Below are 22,305 nucleotides of genomic sequence, written 5' to 3'. Positions count from 1 at the left end.
TATATACAATTACATTTTGTCTGGAAGTATAATTGTATGCATGTATTGATAGAAATAGCAATACAAAAACTGCTGTCCCTAATGACAACAGCCACTCTTAAAATGATACAAATTTTACACACAAAAACTAACTGAAAAGGAACCAAAGTAGATATAAATGAATATTTCTGGTTGCTACTGTATATTTACATATTAAAGAAAGACTGCAATTATATGTCAGGTACATCTTGTGCTTGAAATGAATTGGGTGCCAGTTAAGCTAATTCGTATGTTGGAAGTCTAAACTTGCTATGTAATTGTCAAAAAAATAGGCAATATACCAGCCATATCTGATCACGTTATGAACAATAGAGCATTAGCAGTGAAAGAAGACAGAAGATACAAAGAAAACAGATTTTGTGTATGATAATATTTTGATAGCTGCAGGGTTTCACAAAGTTAATTGAACTGTTTCAGGAAAATGGCTGGAGCAGCAAGATAGTGTCCTATATAAACCCATAAGAGATTGGCTTGCCTGTGATTTATAAGACAATGTCATCTTCAGATGCTGATATTTTTGTCTCAACCCTTACAGTGCTCAAGTAAATGTCGATTGTTTAGATTTTCCTCATTTATAGAACTCAGAATTATCTGTAATGGTCGTATAAAACCTTTGCGATGGTAAAGACACCAGATAACAGAATCACAACATTCACTTTTATGATTCTTTGAGATTGATTGGTTGATCTTAATTTATTACTAGACTAGTAGGTACATGTACCTTTGATCATTTGGACCTCCATGCCTCTTTTTTTTATTGTATCAATCAGTTTTCCCTTAAATTATAATAAGATAAAATTCAGAACACAATGGTCTGATAGCAGACTGAAAAACTCATTCAACAGTCAGTTGTAACCAATAGAATATATATATATATATATATATATATATATATATATATATATATATATATATATATATATAGATAGATAGATAGATAGATAGATAGATAGATAGAGAGAGAGAGAGAGAGAGAGAGAGAGGGTGTTAAATACTGAAACTGAATACATAGCCTGATCCTTACTAGCCAAGAGTTGTCTATTGTTTGTGTAGTAATGTCTAGTGTAGTGTCTGAGTGGGTGGTCATGCCAGTTATATCAGGAGCATGTTAATATCATTATTTTAATATATAAAAATTGGTTAATGCTGTTTAAACCAGGCTGTTCCATTTTTTTCTGACATTATGCTTGTGTATGGGCACGTGTTGTTGATAGCATTTATTGTTCTTGCTTTCTTCACATTTCAAAAGCAAAAGCAAAATTATGTCCATTTTAGTGAGATTCCATGCTCGACATATGACCCTGACCTTGAATAACAGCCTGTGAAACATTTCTGAAGATTGCCTTGTAAAGCCTGCCACATGCTTTCTTTGCCAAAAGGGATGATGTTGGAATGCAGGAATGACTGCAGTTACATTGTTTTAACTTCTAATCGGCAATTTTAATCAAATGGATGCACATTTTGGCTGGTGGATGGGTGGGTCTCATTATTATGGTGTATGGCATTGGTATTGATAAAGCTTCACATTAAATTACCTAGTAACTGAGAACCAAAAGTAGTCTACAGAATTTACCGATGTATAAAAACTCCTTGATCAGTATCATGTGACTGTTTATATCCAATCCAATTGCACAACTTTGGTCCATTCATAGTAATTGTAATTATTAGGAATTAAATACTGCTTGTTGTAGACTCTATTACAAGAGATTGTGGGATCAGCTAAAGGTTAGAATATTGACATTGTCACAAGCCATGGGTGAAATTCCACTCTCTTGACATATAGCTGCCTGCGATAACATTTTATTATTTCTCATCATTTAACCTAAACAAAAATATGTCATCAGCAAGCCAGTGAAAAAATCTTTAATACGTCAATGGAATTGACCATTTATGAATCAATAATCAGTGGTGCTTGAAAGAGTAAATCAGATTGGCTCAATTAGTCAGCATGAAAGATTTTGTTGGGTCACCCTTATGAGAAAATTTTACTTGGGGTTGTAGCGATTGGTTTAGCAAGTTTATTCTTATTCACGAGAAATGAGAAAATCTCGCAGTCAGTCAAAGCTGATAAAAGAGTGTAGTGACTTTTGCCCATTGCTTGCAATCATGCAGAAGTAGTGCAGGTCAATAGAATAACAAATAAATCTTGCTGAATTAAAATTTTGAAAATGAAAATATCTTGATCACATTAAGTATATTGCAGCTTGAAAAGTTTAGTTTTCAGAATCCACTTGTCCCAGGGATACTTAAAAATATAAATTGAAACCCTGATATATCAGTAATACCAACAGGGTTCTCCCCAATATTTCTGAAGGCTTATTGCATAAAGCCAGTTGATAAAATCCACTTCATGGCTGGTTTTGTCTGTACATGTTTCTTATTTCAACTAGTCATAGACCAGGAGAGCTTATGGGATGGTCGGTTGTCCATCTATCCATTAGCACAAGATTTTTTTTAATCACTACTCATCTTAAGAATCTTGTTATCCTTCAGCCTCCTGAATTTTTTGGTCATATAAAAATGGGGTTTCCACTAAAAGACTTCACATGATGTCTAGCTGGTCAGGAATAAACATGGTGCCAGTCGTACATCCAATATGGCGTCCATGAAGGCTGTAGGGGGAAAATCTTATCATTACTCTCCCTGACTGGATGATCACCATGACATGGGGTTTTGATCAAAAGACTTCTAATGATTTCTACTTTGTCCTAAGTGAAAATGGTTCCAATCTGAAGTTTAAGATATGATCCATGGTAGCCTATTTGAAACTCTTGTTATCAAAAAGAAAATCAGAGATGATTTCAGCACTCAGCAGGAAGAAATGGTCTTATCTTGAATTGATGGAATTTTGTTTTGCCAAGCAGACCATCAGTCCCTTCAAGGCAATGTTTTTTTGCAATTCTCTTTTTTCTATAAAATATTAAAAACATTATTTAAAAAAAAGACTCTTCAAATATTGTATCCAGTTATAATCAAAAAGGAAGAGGAATATAATACTTGTTCAAAATGAAAGAAAGCATTTAAACAAAGTCAGTATTAATTTTTTTTAAAGCTTTGATCTTAACATCCTAAATGAAAATTATGCCATTTATACATCCAATATGGCTGTCAAATTATTTTTGTCATTACAACCCTGAATGGATGATCATATGACTTTAGGTTTTTATCAAAACACTTTTAATGATGTCAACTTTGAACCTAACAAAAATGGCACCAAGATGGCATAATGTGCACATCAGCAGCTGTTTTTAAAAAAAAATTATTGTTCAAGAATATCAAAGATGATCTGAACATTCAACAGATAAAAGAAAGAAATGGTCTTGAATTCCTGGAAATTTCTTTTGCTTAGTAGAGCATCAGTGCCTCTTGTGTAAGTAATGATGTAAAATGTGACTTTGAAATTAAAATTGTACCATTATTATTGTAATTTCAAGAGACAGGTATTACTAAGGCAGAGACATTGCTAGGGTTTGCCAGTGCACAAATAACACATTTGTATGAATTTACACACTTGGAGAGCAGTGATGCATGAGAACTCCCACAAATTAGTTTAAAGTTGCACATATAAAAATAGATTCTGTGCAGTATACATTTTGATTGAACTCGTAGTGCTTGTTGCAACATATGTCACACCACCCAGTAGAGATACTGCAGTGCCTTTTGTACCATTTTTTATTTGAGGTAGGCACTAGGCAACTGTTTACATGTCAGGGTTTTTCAGCTTGAATAGTTTTTAAACTAAATTTGATTGGCACATTTGGCCCTGGAACAAGCATTGTCATATTTTGATCTGTACATCAAGGAAGTTTTACAAATGCCAGTTTAATATACGGGCTATTCCTAGAAAATCCAAAGTGGTTGATTCCCAATATGGTTGTCTTCAGATGATGATTTCATTAGGCAAATACTGGCTGAACAATAGCGATGATGATAATATGTAGAATTTTGAAGTATATCAGATTATTGGATGTTGGGAAGTGTTAATGTAATTCTAGCTAGTAATTTAGAACCCAAAAATGATATTAAACAATTCCAATTTATATGCTGGATAGACTGAAACAGACAACATTCTGGTCAGCCCCATTTTCTGTGGTATTTCAAAATTAAATGTGAAAAAGTCTCAATGCCTGCCAAACCTAATTAAAAATGGAGTGCAAATTTCATTTCTTTTTTCAAACACCTTAGCCCAGTGAGTTCTTTGGCAGTGAAATATATATAGCTTTGTAAGGATTAAAATAAAATAAATGGAATAAATTTAAATCTGAAATAAAATTTAAAAAAATAACCGCTCTTATTTGTTTTACTTGTCCATTATTTAGGTGGCAAGGAGAGAGCTCTCTCCTTTAGATAAAATCCGAACAGCATATCAACTTAGGCATTTTTAAATAAATGAAACATTTAATATAACTTATTGGAGTTCACAGATAATTAATTTGTATTGATCTTTCCTTTTTTCACATGATTATATACATGTCTTATCCGTATTTTGTTATTACAATGTTTCAAAGCTAGGTATAGCTTAAAGTATTTACTGTACTTCTGGTATGGTTAAAACGATGTTGTGTACATTAAATAAAACTATAGAATGAGAGGCGGGTGTAAATTAATGGTGGTTTATATATTTATTTCTTGACATTTATTATATGTCAGACTTTAATATTTATTAGATTTGGATGAAACAGCATCTGGATATTTTTCTTCTTAGCAGTTTTGCTTTGACACACCACAGGCCTTTGAAATTTTATTACCTAATAGAATCCAAAGACATTTGAATATATGAGTAAAATATTAAGAAAAAGGAAACATTGTATAAGGAAAATCGCTATAGATATATTTATCCAGACTGGACGTATTTTGGGCAAGGTAACTTTGTCCTGCAGTAGAGTACGAAGTTGGGTAAAATTGAAGGACATGCAGAGTGGTAAAAATTTAGAATGTTTGAAACTGATACTAAAAAGAACCATTTTACTGCCAGAGAGTATAAAAACGAAAGAATTAGTACAGACATTTGAGGAAAATATTTAAATTTCTGTTAGTTTGATGTAGCAGTTGACTTTTGTTGTGTGTGTATGTATATATATATATATATATATATATATATATATATATATATATATATATATATATATATATATATATATATATTGAGGTTCAAGCCCATCATTTCCATCTTTTGTGAAATTAAGTATGAAATAAACTTTTTTATATAACTAATAATCAGCTTATAAACTTCCAGAGAGTAGCAATTTACTTTTTATTACTGGTACAAAACAGTATATGGAATTTCACTTGCTGATTCAAGTGTCATTAAAAAGCATTGAAATGCTGTGTTGAAACCAATTTATGTCACTATTTAGACAGAATAAAAAGAAGTTGATCTGTAGTCTGAATACAATTCCGACTGCTTTGCAAAATGTATATTTTCAGTTGATTAAAACAACAAATTCTGCATTTATCTAAAGATTTCACCAGTCAAGAATAGTCATCTTAATACTAGGCATGTTGAATGTTCACAAGTTTTTCTTTGGTAGGCAGGAAGATGAAAGAATGAAAACAAAAAAGAAAGGCTAGTGAAATAGAAGAAGCAATATCATTCTTCAAAGTTTAAGAAATATTTAATAGGAATGGCCTGCCAAATTCAATTTTCTGAAGTATGAAAAGCAGTCTAGCATGCCATTTTAGCACATTTGTTTCTATATCCATCAATATCACACTGGTAATCATTCTTAGTAGTGATTTTTGAGAGTGCACTGAGAAAAGATTCATTCAGTTTACATGCTAGAAGCTGGAAACACATTCGTGGTGAAGAGCATGAAGGACATTAGAAGAGACTGAATGTATATACAAACCTAATCTCAGGTCACTGAAAAATGTATCATAGATGAAGTTCACATTTTTAGTCTTCAGAATTGTATACAAGTTTAGAAGGAGTAGAATGTCCACAGGATGAGTAAAAAGAGAAAGTACATAATTAGAAGAATTTTCAACCCTGGATCATTATTTTACAACCCGGTTGTAACATCGCCCTCTTAGTAAGAGGGGTGGTTAATTGGATTTGGCTGGCATTATCTAGAGGATGACCTCACTTGATGTTATAGCCCAATGGGAGTGAAAAGAATTGAATTTCAACAGAGAACTGAGCAAGAATATTTGGAAGAATTTACAAAGCAATATGAGCCCCCTTAGACGAGAAAAAAAAACACAAATTGAATCAAAAGAAATTAATAACAACAATTCCAATTCAATCTAAATTATATCAACAGAATTTAATAGCAGTGCCCATGTTGGATTTATTTCATCATAATAATGAGTGGTGCAAAGAACTCGGTGTCCACAACTGATTTGGATCACCTTCCTCCCTTGACCGTGTATCAGCGTCTTCCTATTTCATCGACTTCCTTTTCTCTGTGCTTCATCCCTTCATGGACTTCCTGGTCCTTTATTCTGACCTTATCCTTCTTTTTTTCTCGGACTTCTGTTTTCAGATTGTTCTGTCTCCCAGAAAGCTGTTCCTTAAAGGACAAAATTACTGCTAAATCTATGTATATACCACTTTCTACAGTACATAAATTCCCTCACTTAATGTTACTCAGACACATAAATAACTATCCAAACACTGCATAAATTCTGACTTAATATGGTAGTACATATTACCCTCGCTTCACAGAAACAGGTCATAAATTACCACGTTCTGTCAAGCATTACCATATTCCTTTTCATATATCCTACATGTTCGATTACTATTGCATGAAATTCATGAATTCTGACTCACAGCAATCGCCAACCTACAAGATTATTTAAACATTACAAAATCAAATTTAAATAGGTAATTATCATTAACTCGCAATAATCAGTATGGCCCTAACAGACAAAGAAAATTATTTCATATAACCCTATGAAATCCTACACACATGAAAATTTGGATCACATGCAATCAATTCTACCAGTGAACTAATAACTGTAAAATTACATAAAAGGTAAATTGCATAACAACTCTAGCATCAACACATTTCCATGAAATTGAATAAATGATTCATATTATGGAACTTGGTCATATCAAACACATTTGCATAAAATAAACAATCAGAAAATAGAATATAATGTGAAATTAAAATTGCGTAACCTTAATGCTTTTGTCTTTCAGAACTTCTGCATCATGGCTCTAAGCCCTGTCTTTTCTCACAAAACAGCCACCTGGTCACTTGTTTAACGAGGAAAGCACTATTCTATTTAGGTGTCCTCGGAGCCAAAACTACTTTTCCTCTTTCAGGATAATGTAAGACAAGAATTTCGACCCAGGTCATCACATTAAATTCTCGTTGCTTCTAAAGTGTATGCCTTAATATTCTGGCCAATTGTAGGCAGTGGTTCCTACATTTTCCCCAAGACAATCGTTTCTTTCATCAGATTTTCAGACAGCATAAAATCTGTGAAGTACGGCATATCAATTTCCCTTTTAAAATGATAATTTGACATGGGTTCCTATCAAGTGGTTATGGTTGGTAGTTCAGATGTTTACATTCTCAGGACAGCGTAGCAATGCTCTTGGTCAAATCTTACTTAGAAATAAAATTTAGCCTTTCAAGTTTTAACATTGACATGGGGGAGAAAAGAATAAAAGTCAAAGTGACCCTTCACAAAGACTTTTCTGGCTTAAATGCGATAAAATTTTAATGCTCAATGTATTCAACTTTAAAGTTCAATACAATTCAAAATTCAGCACTTCACATCGATATACATTGTTTTTTGTAGAAATATGCACAAATCCATTGTGGCTTTTTTCCTCTTTTTCTTATTTACCTTGTGTATATGCTTTTCCTTTACCTGTGTACATTTTTACCTATACCAGGTTGCATAATTTGGCAAACACAGGGTGTAGAATCTTGGCATCTCAGAATAATGGGATTCAGTCAAAGAAAACAGCTGATGCCTTATGGCTTCATTTGTTAATGTTCAGGCAGTTTATTAGATCTGGCCCTTTCATCATAAATCTATAATGGACTCCAAACCTTACTGGGAAATGTTCTAACCATTCCAGATGATGTCATTGGTTCAATTTGGAGCAAGATTTTCTAGTTGGGGTACTTTTTATTACTCAAAACAGAGTACAAGTTTTAATATCCCTGAGAGACCTGGGATTATGTAAGCAGTATCAAAATTTGTCTTTATATTTCAAACTGGCTCCTAATTGTACAAGATAGTAGAAGTAAATGGACCTCCCTGCTTTTAATTGTCCTTGAAGGGATGTCCACAAATATGAAGTGGAACACTTGAAGAAAGACAAATGAGTGTCATATACATATTTGGGGGAAAATTGTTTGACCTGGATAAAACTAAAGTTCTTACAACTTGCTAACATGTACACTTGATAGAATTTTCAGAAACAAGACTTCATGCGGCAAAGCATCCTTTTTCAAGACGTGTAGGGTGGAACAAGGATTTTTCCTGGATAATGGTTGCCTTGTAGACTGATGTAGCTTCATGAAAAGGAAATTGGGTATCCTGTGGATAGTCCATATGATCAAAAAACATGGATAATTAGAGTTTAACTGTAGAACTTGAGGAAAGTCGTGTGTTGGATGCATCTGGAGTTGTTGGCATTATGTGCATGTGTAGCTGCAAAACATGGTGTGCTGTATAGTAGTGGGATGACAAGAAACAAAGGGGGCAGGGTAAAGTAATTGTGTTAAAATACTATCTGTGCCTGCCATGGAACTCTGCCAAAGAATTTCATGCAATAGTAATGCCATGGTACTAGCATCCTGCAAATAACCTGGAAGGTACATAACCCTGCATAAGAACAGATTTAGCATTCTTATCACTACAGACAAGTCATTTGTGATGAAAGAAGGGAAGGTCGAGGTGATACAGTATTTTATAGTTTGCTGTCAATATCATACCAATGTACAACTTAGCCTATATCTATATTTATCCACACACACACACACACACACACACAATCACATTTATGCTTGGTGTTTGAGATAGCATGAACTATTCATCATGAGAAAATCTGCGAATTCAAATCTGAAATGTTTTACATGTATATCAGGGGTCTCAAACATGTGGCCCTCCAAGCCATATCCTGTGGCCTGCAAAATGATTGGCATCACGAGGTGACATGAGAGATAACAAAGGTGGTGTGGCCCTAATGGGCCATCAAAATTGCTCTCATGTGGCCCTCAGGGTGGCTGGAGTTTGAGACCCCTGTTTTATATCATATGATTATAATCCTATGTTTCTTTTAAGGTAGTTCAAAGAAATCTAATTTTGCATGACTTTTGTGTTAGTGAGATATCAAGAGGAAATTGTTCAAGTGTGCAGAGGGGGAAAATCTGACTTCTAATTTTATTTATGGAAGCAACATTGAAGCCTTCTGGCCACTCTTTTGGATAAACGTTAAACCTAGTTCCACATGTTGAAAATATAAGATCAGTAGACAAGTCTATGATGAATAAATGCACAGCAGCCAATAGTCACAGAACCCAAGTCAGGAACTGTAGTCTTTATTCTGTGTCTAACTAGAACCTGACATCATGTGGTATAATCTTTGATCTGAACTTGAAAACATGTTTGTTTTTTTAATTTACATGAACTATATGGGTACCTGATGTCTCATTTTATTACCCAGGTAATGTCAATGGGTGGTTACCCGAGTACCTAGATACCCATTGACATCTTGACCCATAGATATAATTTTCATGGTATTTCTTTACAAGTCAGTCTACCAAGAAAATTAGGTAGTAGCTGACGGAATTCTAAAATGGTGAATTTTGATGATGCAGGAATTCTAAAGAAAATGGTCAGTTTAATAATTTAGATTTTATACATGAAAAACCTGCACCTTTTTGCATTATCTGTCTCCCTCATGATAATCCACACCTATGACTAAAAGTCAGTATGATAAAGACAAAACTTTGGTTGTGGACACCCTGTATGGTCATCTCAGCCATACCATGAAGATCGTTCTGCCACCCCACTTGCCCCTTTCATAATGCTCCCAGAAGATGGATCCTTATACTGTTCTTGATGGTCATTCTGAAAATGTTTATATATCGGTATTTTAGACCAGTCACCCTGAAAATGTTTATATATCGGTATTTTAGACCAGTCACCCTGAAAATGTTTATATATCGGTATTTTAGACCAGTCACCCTGAAACTGTTTATATAGTGGAATGTTAGACCATTAAGCTGCATGGGACAGTTTATACCAGTGTGGGTATTTTGTGGTCATTTCTAATTTGGTTGAATTGCAAACTCTGTCATTATCATTTGTGAAATTGTCACGTGTATAGGACCATTTTATGAGGTACTGACTGTATCATGTGCTTATATAATATTTTTAAGAAGGCGTTCTAATTGAACAGTACTACATTTTTCTGTCAATTATTTAAGTACAGTGTCTTTCATTTAATTTCAAAATTGTGGTGCAGTGTGTGGAAAAAACGAGTAATTCACCACATTGATTAAAGTAGTACTTGTAAGGGAGACAACAAACAACAGTTGGTCATGAAAAACCAACCAATAGTACAATAGTATAATTATGATGAAGATGGTCCATTTCAAGGCATTCTAAACTGATAAGCTGTGTGCCTCTGGTACCGTGCTGTTTACCATCTTGTAAGATCATCCAAAGAAAAAGCAATTTAGCATATAATATGTTTGCTAGCTCATAGATAAATATCCTTCCTATAATTGTCAAGAGTACCATTTGCCAGTGGTAACAACATGTACGTAAATATCAGCACAGATATTCAATGCATAAAGCTTCCCAGAGGCTGAAGATGGGAGTCTTCTTTTCAACACTTCAAATATCTGTGATTGAATTTCAGCATATCTGTGCCCATGGTCTGATAGAAAAACAAGTTAAGACCTAGAGGTGTGATATAGCTAGTTCTTATCAACACACACTATCCAAAATTAACTTGGCTGAATTGGCTTGTCATATTTCATTCATCTAGACTAAAAACTTTGAGTTGATTGTCAGTACTTTGTGTGGAGTATTTGCAAAGATGCATGTATCAGTGACAGTAATCCACAGCCAGATTTGAAGGGGTCATTTATCATTGTAAACTTTTCCACAACAAAAAAATAAAACACAAAAGTTGGTTGTATTCAGTATAAAATTATTAAATTTAACCCAATTCTGGATGTTCCTTTGTAGACATATAACAACAGGAAGGTCAGTGACTTTCATGAAAATCATGTGTGGTTGTACATTGATGCAATTTTCTTTATCTTTGTAAGGTCAAGAGATTGGCAGCTGATGTCAGAAGCAGCCTCTTGTCCAGATTGAGTGATAGGGAGTATTACAGTTGATGTGAGAATTTGATTTAATCATCAAAATGGATTCCATGCAGATTCTCATGACAGGATGGATACTTATCAGCTTCTACACAGTGCAAGGTAAAAGCAATTTTTTGGAAAATAATTAAAGGGATGATCAAGTTCATAGAATTCATACAGAGTCTAGTCTCATATGAGGAATTCCATTTTTAATTACATTTTATTTGTTGGGTACCCATTTTCATTGTTAATGCAAACCAAACATTTGAAGTTTAGAAGCAGTATTAAATACTGATATTTTTATATTTCTATATCTTTACCTGGTGTTTGTCAACAGTCAAAGGATAACATTCCCACCTCCAATATGTATTTGGCAGTATAGAGCCCCCCAAACATGATTCCAGTCTGATTCCTCCTTGGCTCTGTCTTGCATGTTGGAATATCATCCTTTTTTCCTTGATTGGTTTGTTTTAGGTCCACTGGACATAGAATGGGTGGTTGTATCAATGTGGTTTTTTCTCAGAACATTTTATGATATCTGGTTGATCCTAAATAAGAATTGTGACAATCAGCTGTCCAATATGGCTGTCATGGCTACTTTTCCTGAATGAAAATGGCCATATTAACATGGGGTTTTAATTAAAAGACTTCATACGATATCTAATAGTCGTAAAAGTCCACCATGGCAGCCATATTAAAAATCTTGCTATCACTATTCCTCCTGAATGAATAATGGTCTTATTAGTATGGTTTTTTTTGCCAAAACAATTCTTCAAATGTCTTTTTGGTCCTAAATGAAAATGATACAGATTCAATGTAAATCTTGTTATTACTGAAACCTTCTGTATGGGGCATTGTACTCTAACTGCACTTGCTGAGGATTCCATATGATGACTTTACTTTATCAGCAAATGTCCTAAGATCCCTTTGAGGAATAGAGGAGGTCTTTCAGTGATGAAAAAGTAGAAGCATGACTTTTCCTCTTGTTTAAATGGTCACAGATAGTTTCTTCTTATCCCCATACTTTGTCAGGCCAAAGGCAACATAAAGGACATCCATCTGTGTGTACACACAGAGTACATGTAGAACATGTGGAGTACATGTCCCAAGCAGCATTTCTTAACCTTATTCATCCAGGACTTAAGGAATATTGAAATGCTGAAAATAATTCAAAACAAGAGTCCCTCAAAGGGAATGATGCTCAATTGAACAAAAAGAATTTCCAGGAATTAAAACTAAGATAAAACAATTTCTTCCTTTAAACTGTCAAGTGTTGAAACCATATTTGGTACTCTTCAGCAATAACTAGATTTTAAAATAAGCTGCTGTGGTACACATATTGGATGCCAGCTTGACACCATTTTTATTTTGGACAAAATATACATCATTAGTATTTTCAGCAAGGTTTTTAAGACAGTCTTCGTGGCAGCCATATTAGATGTATGACTGGCACCATTTTGATTTAGGACTTAGTGAAAACCCATCATAATGGTCGCCCATTCAAGGGGAGTAGTTTCAACAAGGTTTTTAAGGTAGTCTTCATGGCATCTATATTGGATATACCACTGGCACCATTTCATTTTGGCACTAAATAGCTTTACAGTGCTAATGCACTGAAAATCCACAATCAACCAACCATTTTCATTTAGGACAGACCAACTAGGTATCATAAGAAGTCTACTGGAGATGGACTGATGTAGCCATTCATTTTCAAGATATGACTTTTCCATTCAGGATGAGTAGCTATAACAAGATTTTCAAGATGGCTGCTATGGCAGCCATACTGGACATCAGATTCTCACCATTTTCATTTAAGACCAACTGGACATCATAAGAAGACTTCTGGTGAAAAGCCCTTGTCAATATGGCTTTTCTGGTCAAGTGGAGTTGTGATAACAAGATTTTTAGCTTTGCTGGTAATATATCAGAAAAGCTTATGACATGGTCTGTTCTCTGTGGTCTGTTGAAATTTGTTATCACTAATCCCCCTAAACTGCTTGGAGGATTGACATGAAACATTACACACACATTCAACCCATAGACTAGTTGGTCCTAGATGAAAATGGTCCTGCTTGTGCATCCATTATGGCTGCCACAGTGGCCATTTTTAAACTCTTGTTATTGCTACTCCTCCTAAATGGATGGCCATGTGAACATGAGGATTTCATTAACAGACCATTTATGATATCTAGTTAGTCCTAAACAAAAATGGTGCTGATCTGACATCCAATATCACCACCATGGCAGCCATCTTGAAAATCTTATTGCTGCTCCTCCTGAATGGATGGTCATATTAACATAGAGTTTTTGCAAACTGACTTTTTAGTTGGTCCCAAATGAAAATAATGCTAAGTTTATGGCCGACACAGTAGCAGTCTTGAAAATCTTGGTATTGCTAAGCCTTCTACATAGATGGTCATATCAACTTGTTTTATTATGCCTAGTTAGTCCAGAATGAAATGGTACAGACTTCTCATATTGTATTGCTTCTCCTAAATGGATGCCTAAAAGTTTTCTTTTGATGTCTTGTTGGTTCTAAATTAAAATGTTGATGACCTTATGTCCAATATAACCACCATCTTGGAAATCTTGTTATTGTTACTCATTCTGAATGGATGGTCATGTCAGCTTAGGGTTTTCACAGAACGGCTGCATATTATGGCAGGTTGGTATGTTGACTAGTATGTGGCCATCTTGAAAATCTTATTTGGCTATTCCTCTTGATTGGAAAGTCATTTTGACATGGGGGTTTACATCCGAAAATCTTATTCGGCTATTCCTCTTAATGGGAAAGTCATTTTGACATGGGGGTTTACATCAGAAAATCTTATTCGGCTATTCCTCTTAATGGGAAGGTCATTTTGACATGGGGGTTTACATCAGAAAATCTTATTCGGCTATTCCTCTTAATGGGAAAGTCATTTTGACATGGGGTTTACATCAGAAAATCTTATTTGGCTATTCCTCTTGATTGGAAAGTCATTTTGACATGGGGTTTACATCAGAAAATCTTATTTGGCGTTTCCTCTTGATGGGAAAGTCATTTTGACATGGGGGTTTACATCAGAAAATCTTATTTAGCTATTCCTCTTGATGGGAAAGTCATTCTGACATGGGGATTTACATCAGAAATGTTCTTGTGGTTTCAGCTTGCTTCTAAATGAAAACGATGTAACTCTCAATATGGCCACAGTGGTGTCTGTCGTGAAAATATTGTTATTTCTGTTGCTATAGGGATGGCTTTATCAACGTGGGGTTTTCACCAGTAGACTTATGATACTTGGTTGTTCGTAAATGAAAATGGTTATACATCCAGTATGGCTGTGATGACAGCTGTGATGAAAATCTTATTTGTCATTACTTCCCCTAAATAGATGTTCATTTTGAGATGGGGGTTTAACCAAAAGACATCAAATTATGTCTGTTTAGTCCTAAAATGAATATTGTGCCCATCAGACATCCAATTTGTCCATCACTGCAGCCAAATTTGAAGAATACCAAAGATAGTTTCAACACTCAGCAGTTAATAGGAAAAACTGGATTCCTGAAAAATCTTTTCACACAGTAGAGCATCAATCCCTTAAGGATATTCTTTTTAAGACTAAAAAATGTCAGAACAAATGTGTTCACTAAATTTGTTATGAGGGACTTTTATTATGATGGCTGCCATGGTGGCCATATTAGATGTCAGATTTGCTCCATTTTGATTTAGGTCCTGCTAGTAAAAGGAACTTTTTTATTCCATTCAGGAGGAGTAATGGCTGCCATATTGGCCATCTTTGACATCAGATCAGCACCATTTTAATTTACGACCAACTAGACATGTGAAGTCTTTTAGAGAACCACATACACATTAGGAATTTCAACATAGCTTTAACCATTTGGGTCATATCTCTACGATGTCCACATTGTGGCAGTTTATTGTGATGTCTACCTCTGGATCATCATGCTGCAGACGTGTAGCGTGATGTCCCACCCAGTTACATTATCCTGACACCAGGCCGACATGTCCTAAAACAAACCTCTTAATGCTAAGCATCAAGTGAGGCAGCTGCTAGTACCATTTTTAAAAGTCTTGATATGACTTGGCCAAGGTTCAAATCCATTACCTCCCATATCCAAGGTGGACGCTATAACCACTTAAGCCACCAGAGCACTCCGAAAAAGCAAATAAACACGTGGATCATTAGCCAAAATAGGATATTCAAGATGACCGATGTAGTGGCAATATTGTATGTCAGAGCCACACCATTTTCATTTAGGACCAACTAGATGGTAAAACCTCAAAAGAAGTCTTTAAATGAAAACCCCATGTTGATATGACATTTGATGTTGGAGGAGTGGCAGTAAGATTTTCAAGATGGCTCCCATGATGACCATATTGGGTGTCAGATCAGCACTATTTTCATTTATGACCACTTATCCAGAATGGTCATATCAAAATAGGCTTTTCACAGAAAGACTTATGATGTCTAGATGGCTGTAAAAAAAATTCTGACAAGCTAACATCCTATATGGCCACCAGGGCAGCTATATTGAAGATCTTTGTATGGCTTTTCCCCTTGAGTGGATGGTCTTGTTAAAATGAAATTTTCACTGAAAGACTTCTTATGATGTCTACTTGGTTCTTTGTGAAAATGGTGCCATTCTGATGTCAAATATGACCACTGAAGTGGCAATCTTAAAATCTTATTTCTACTTCTACTATATGAATGGCTATATGAACATGGGGTTTTCACTAAAACTCATCTTATAATGTCTTGTTGATCCTAAATGAAAATGGTGTTGATCTGATGTTCGATATGACCACCTAGCAGCCATCTTTAAAATCATAATCTGAAAACCCTGCTTGAACAGAAAGTGAAATTTATATGGGGTTTTTACCAGAAGACTTGGCCCTAAATGAAAATGGTACTGATTCATCTTCCATTATGGCTGCAACAGTGGTTGTCTTGGAAATCTTATTATTGGATGGTTGTATTTTAAAATGTTGTCTTGAATCTTCTCCAAATAGATGACTATATCAACATGGTTCTTATACTGGTAGATATATTATGGTATCTAGTTGGTCCTAAATGAAAATGGAGTAGGTCGTAGATCTAATATGGCTGCCATTGCAACCGTCCTACAAACCATTCTGATGTGATGTTAATTATGACATGAGGTTTTAACCAGCTGACTTCTACTGATATCTGCTTTGTCATAAATGAAAATGGTGCCTCGTGTAGCACAGCAGCTCATTTTAAAATTTTGTTTTTACTGGAAAAAAAAACCAGAGATGATTTCAACACTCAACAATTAAAATGAAGAAATGGTCTTAAATTGCTGGAAATTCTGTTCACTCCCATTGAGGAACCATTATTAATTTGTGTCTGGTTTATCTTTGTGTTTTAAAAGAATATCGGCTACTACACTATGCCAAGGAAATGGGAGCTAACATACATGCCTTTCCCAAGGATATCAAGGCACCAGATGGGTACTGACCTGGCATGGTATCGTGCTCCTATTCTCAGGACTATGAATCTTGGTCTCTACCAACTGAATTTCTGCAGCTTGCAATGTAGTGTCTGTGCGTTTTTCCTGTGACAGCAAGCAAGATACAGGGATTCTTTTTTTAAATGCCCCACTTGATGTAATGGGAATGCACCAAGTTATATTTATTATGACTGCTTTCTGGTGACATCCACTTTGACTATGAACAGTGTAGACCCAATTTTGTCAGTGCCTCATATGCCATAAGGTCATGGTCTGAACTGTTTGTACTAATTCAGAGTCGATGCTATGGCGGGCAATTCAGGCAAATTAGTTACAAGATGACTGTAAGTTTGCCCAGATACTGGTTTTAAAACGTGTAGGTGACACTGCCTTTTGTTAAGTTAGAGTCTTCACCTCACCCTTTACCACTCACTGCATATTTTCATATTCTGCGTATCAACAGTGTATTTCTGTTTCAATGACCAAGGTAAAACAGTTTATATACTGTATTTTGTATTTAAAAAATCTTACTTTTGTGTCAGTCGAATGATTATTTATGCCTGCATTTTTATTGTAATCTCCTGGAAAAAAGACAGTTCTTGAAGAAGTAAGGGAGATTCCATGCATATTGGGGTCAGTCATCAACAAAATTATTTCTGTAATTATGTTTATAGATTGGTGGTTCAAGTAAAAAAGTTTGTTTTGTTCTTTACCCTGTAAAAGTTGGAAGAAAGGACCAGGGAATATGTGACCCATTTATGAAAATAACATATTTTCAAGCATACCATCTTTTGCATTAAAATAGTAATACAGATTATTGTTTAATCAAAATATACAGTTTTTTAAAAACATTTTCATTAAGTTTAGTGAGTATTTCTTTTGTTTTTTAAGGATTTTGCTAAACAATGTGGTAAAACAGCTGTTTTAAGAAACTGTTGTAAATGTACATTTTGACCTCTCTAATCCCTCTTGAGTCTTCTCTCTATGTTATTCCACTTTGGCCTAATCTGGCTGGAGAGAGTCACTTTGTTGTAAAGTTTGAGTCTGGTGTGGACCTGGTTCTACAGTTTCAAGTAACTGACATAAATCCCGATTTGGTGCTATGCATATAAAGGCACATCTGTGTCAGCACAATGTTAGCAGTTGGGTGCATGTCATATAGAGGATATTTGCTTGAAACGAGTGAATAACGGATATATTTCATCGAGTGGATGAAAAACTCAGCAAATACTAGAGTTTTTCACCCACGAGATGAAATGTATCCGTTATTCACTCGTTTCAAGCAAATATTCTTTTTATTTTACGCTCACATAAGTTGTCTACCTAAAGTTTGTGACACAGTAAATTAGCAGATTTCTTACGGTAATGTCAGCTGTTTAGTGTACATGTTCTGCTGTGCTATGTGTACCTGCACACAAAATTAGTTCCACATCAGTGATAAAAATTAACTGATATTTCCAGAATAACAAACTACAAGTTTCAAGGATAACAGACAGGGATTATTAATAATGACAATGACATGTACATAAGATAAAAGTAGTTCACTGACAAAAAAATCAAAGGAAGGTAAGTATGTTCTGACCCCAAAAAGTAGTTCCTGTAGTGAAAAAATATTGTTATTTTTTCACTGCAGTGAAATATCAATATTATTTTAATTAGAAAATCAATAATTCACTGCTTAGCATAAAATAAATATTGGTATTGATTGTGTTTTAAGGTTTTTAAAGTACTCTAGATTTTACATTAGCAGATGAGGCACATGCATTTCATGATGAAGCACCTGTTAATAACAAACAATAAACTTGCAAAATTAGGATGTAATATGATGTTCATCATGAATGCCCTGCTAAATGGACCAGTCCTAATTACAGAAGTAACAATTGTAATTAGGAGGAATACATCAGGAATCTGATGCCTGCAGATGTCTCTTGGTGTCTGGCTTTATGTTGCACAATCATGTATGTAGATCTTGGTAAGTTCTAGATCCTAATTATCACTGCAGCTGCTTGTATTGAATGGGAAGATCTTTACTGTTTGTGCATCTGGCATTAAGTACAGGTTTTTATTTGCTAATGCCCTGCTTTTCTTGCAGACCACACTATCTCAGTTGGTAGAGCATCAGACTTGTAATCTCTGGGTAATGTGTTCAATACCTGCACAGGACAGTCCGGTTGGCTGCCTCAGTATGTCCCTGGGAAATGCACTTAGCTCTCATTATCTGGGCCTGATATGGTGGTAGTTGTACTGAAAGTGCATACTTGTCTGAGAGTGTATACAGAGTTTGTTGCTTCAAAGATTCTGTGCTTGAAGGACCTCCTGTTGTTTATTCTTAGTTAATGTATTCACAAATCAGGGAAAAGTTTTGATATGCCAGGCTTTTAGAGACTTGGGCTTGGAGTTTCCAAATCCCTCAAAGCCATGCTTTGATCCAATTGTGAAGTATATAAAAAATCCATCCCCTGTGAAAAATAACTTTTTTTATAGGGGACATATTTTAAATATTATAACCTAGGAACATGATGTCAAAACATTATATTCAAATTATTCATTTATTTCTCAAAATGTGTATCCATTTGTCCACATTGATAATTTTGGATATAATTGTAGCATGCAATTTATTAGTAAGCAATTTATACTGGAATGACAGGTGAAATAGCATCACTATCAGAATTAACATAATCCAAGAAATCAACATCTTGTTACCAGACCCAAGTAGGTGTAATATACCATAGCAAGCACAACCTCATTATCATCATTGCTATCACTGGTAATGCCATCTGTTTGCTCACTTAAACCCTGCTTTAACAAACAATTTGCTACCCAGTCTGTGGAAACATTACACCATACAGGATTAATTATATTGATTGTAGACAGTATATTTATTTCATGCTTAGTTTTTTTCTCTTGGTTAAGAACATGTTGCTATTTTGATTTTTATTTGTCATATATATTTTTGTAGCTTTGTATCTGAGAAGACATTTTGTTCCTTTCCTGATGTGAATTTTGATCCATTTTCACAATATTCAGATTCAAAATGAACCTGAGAGAGATTTACTTCAAGTAAATAAATCTGGATAGAATGATAGCTAAAGGATATTTCTATTTTATTTAGTTTAAAAAGTATGAACAAAAACATTTCTTTCTTTACTTTAATTGCATTGAACCAACAAGCTGTGATTCTAAAGTACTGATTATGAATGAGGTGCGATTATTATGCCTTTTTAACCTGGCTCCTTTGTTCATCATCACTGGTGGCTCAGTCTTGAGAGACCATGCAAATAGTGCCCTTGAAGTGTCGTCTCCTTTGTTAGGCCTTTATTATTTATATATTATGAATTATATGTGATTATCACATTTTGGTTACCTGTCACCTCAGTTGTTAAATCTAATTTAAATGACTGATTGCCAGGTGTTAAAAACATTCTAATTGAGCCAACAACTCAAATCCATCACCATAACCAGTAAAATGTTGTAACATCGGAACATTATGACAAAAGCCTTTGAAATAAATAGCAATTGGTAACTTGGCTAAAAAATCTAATTCAAATGTACTTACAGAGTAAATATTGTATCCAAGAATGCAGTAAGCAGTCTTTACTAACTCTGTCTATCTATCAATCAATCTTTCTATCAATCTGTCGATCTCTCTATCTATCTGTCCATCTGCCTACCTGCCTGCCTGCCTGCCTACCTGCCTGCCTGCCTACCTACCTACCTACCTACCCATCCACACACCTACCTACCTACCTGTGTGTGAGAGAGAGAAAGGGGGAGGTCTTGGCCGGCTAAAAATACAAGGAATCTCCTTTACTTCTTCAAGCATTGTGTGTTTTATTTCCAGAAAATTACAATAAAATTGTAGGCATAAATAATTATTCAAGAGACACAAAAGTTAAAATTGTTTTTTACAAAATATAGCAGGACTTGCTTAAAGTACTGCTGTTTTGAACAGTTTAACGACACTTATTGGAAGTTGTAGACAAAGGAAGCTGAATCAGAAACTCAGGACTCCATTTCTTTTGGATGATATCCCATTAAATGCCATCATTTCTAAATTTGCTCGGTCTACAGTGAGATATGGTCTGAATCAGTGAGATTGTTTGTGTGACTGGCATTCATTCCTGAAGTTCAGATCACTTTTCTTTATATTTCAACTTGTGTTAGCAGCAGGTGCCCCTTTTACTAAGCCTCATTAATGCTACTGCTTCATTACTTTGGTCTGGCAAATGAAAAAAAGTTGGCTTATGCTCAGTTTCTGTCATGCTCAATTCATGATGTATAATTTGTTTAGCTCTTATTGATGCCACTTTTAGTTTATACTTTGTGGTAACTATGTACAGCGGCTATATCAGGATTCCTGGAGAGAAAAAAAACCAGTGTCAAGATAGCCTACAGTCATTTCTATATTTTTCCTGCATAATCTCAGATGTAGTCATCATGGACCTTAACTGGTGACACTTTGATGTGATACTATTGATACCAGAAACAAGCTTGTATCAAAGTCATGAAAATCCTTTCTGAATGTTTGTATCCCCATTTGACCTTTTTTAACCTTTACATAGCATATATTATGTTGTTAGACATGAGATTAGTAGCTTGAGAAATTAGTGATGAAATTGAAAAATTGGAATAAGAATACTTTTTGACAAATATTAAAATCTGAAATTGTTATTCAAGTGTTTCTTGTATCATTTATATATGAACCAGAGTGGCAATATTGAAAATATTGTTATTACTGCTCCATCTCAACATCTCAACTGATGATCATGTCATTTTGAGGTTCTCACTCATAGACTTTTTATGATGTCAGACTGTCCTTAGTGATACAGTGACCGTCTTAAAAATCTTGTTATTGCTACTTCTTCTGAATGAAATGTAATATTGCCATGGGATTTTCACTGGAAGACTCCTTGTGGTGCCTAGTTGGTCCCGGATGAAAATGGTGCTGATCTGATTTCAATATGGCTGCCACAGTGGCCATCTTGAAAATTTTGTTATTTCTTCTCACGAAATGAATGAAAAATGATAATGACATGGGGGATTTGATAAAAGACTTATTATGATGCCTAGTTGGTCCTAAGTGAAAATGGTGCCAAGGTGACATCCAATATGTCTACCACAGAGCTAATTTTTCCTTTTCCTCTGTACTAATAATTATGTGTATTTTGTCATTACAAACTTTCAAAACTAAGTTGAGTTTAATTTTATCATGTACTTCATTTGTAGCTAAAATATATTGTGTATTTTAAATAAGACTACTGAGTAAGAAAGCCATTAATGTTTTAAAAGGCAATATTTAACATTTTTGAAAGTTGTCTGCTGTATGGTTAAAAGTGATTTGATTTGATTCTCCTAAATTCTAGATGGAAAAGTGTCTGGATATATCTGGCTGGATTGAGTTCAGTTCTTCTAGGTCTGTAGTATAGTAGCCATTCTCTTTTTTTTTTGGTACCAAATATAGTTGCATTACTAATAATAGCAACAAACTATAGTCCTACTAAAA

General features: G+C 34.6%; 1 protein-coding gene across 9 annotated transcripts in view; it reads left to right on the top strand.

Annotated features, from left to right (window-relative positions):
• Positions 1-22,305, top strand: part of LOC149794253 (nephrin-like) — a 347,553-nt gene that overhangs the window by 192,156 nt on the left and 133,092 nt on the right. For 8 of the 9 annotated variants that reach the window (XM_089968389.1, XM_089968382.1, XM_089968380.1 and 5 more), the window contains one exon: positions 11,289-11,447. In XM_089968389.1, coding sequence (XP_089824515.1) covers positions 11,387-11,447 — 61 coding nt within the window. In that variant the 5' untranslated portion in view covers positions 11,289-11,386. The remainder of the gene's footprint in view (positions 1-11,288; positions 11,448-22,305) is intronic. The other variant, XM_089968388.1, reaches the window with a different exon arrangement.

This window comes from Sinohyriopsis cumingii, chromosome 8 (genome assembly GCF_028554795.1).
Source record: "Sinohyriopsis cumingii isolate HCF-2022 chromosome 8, ASM2855479v2, whole genome shotgun sequence".
Classification (NCBI taxonomy): Eukaryota; Metazoa; Mollusca; class Bivalvia; order Unionida; family Unionidae; genus Sinohyriopsis; species Sinohyriopsis cumingii.
Note: the sequence above shows the minus strand (reverse complement) of the source record. Positions and strands in the feature narration are given on the sequence as shown.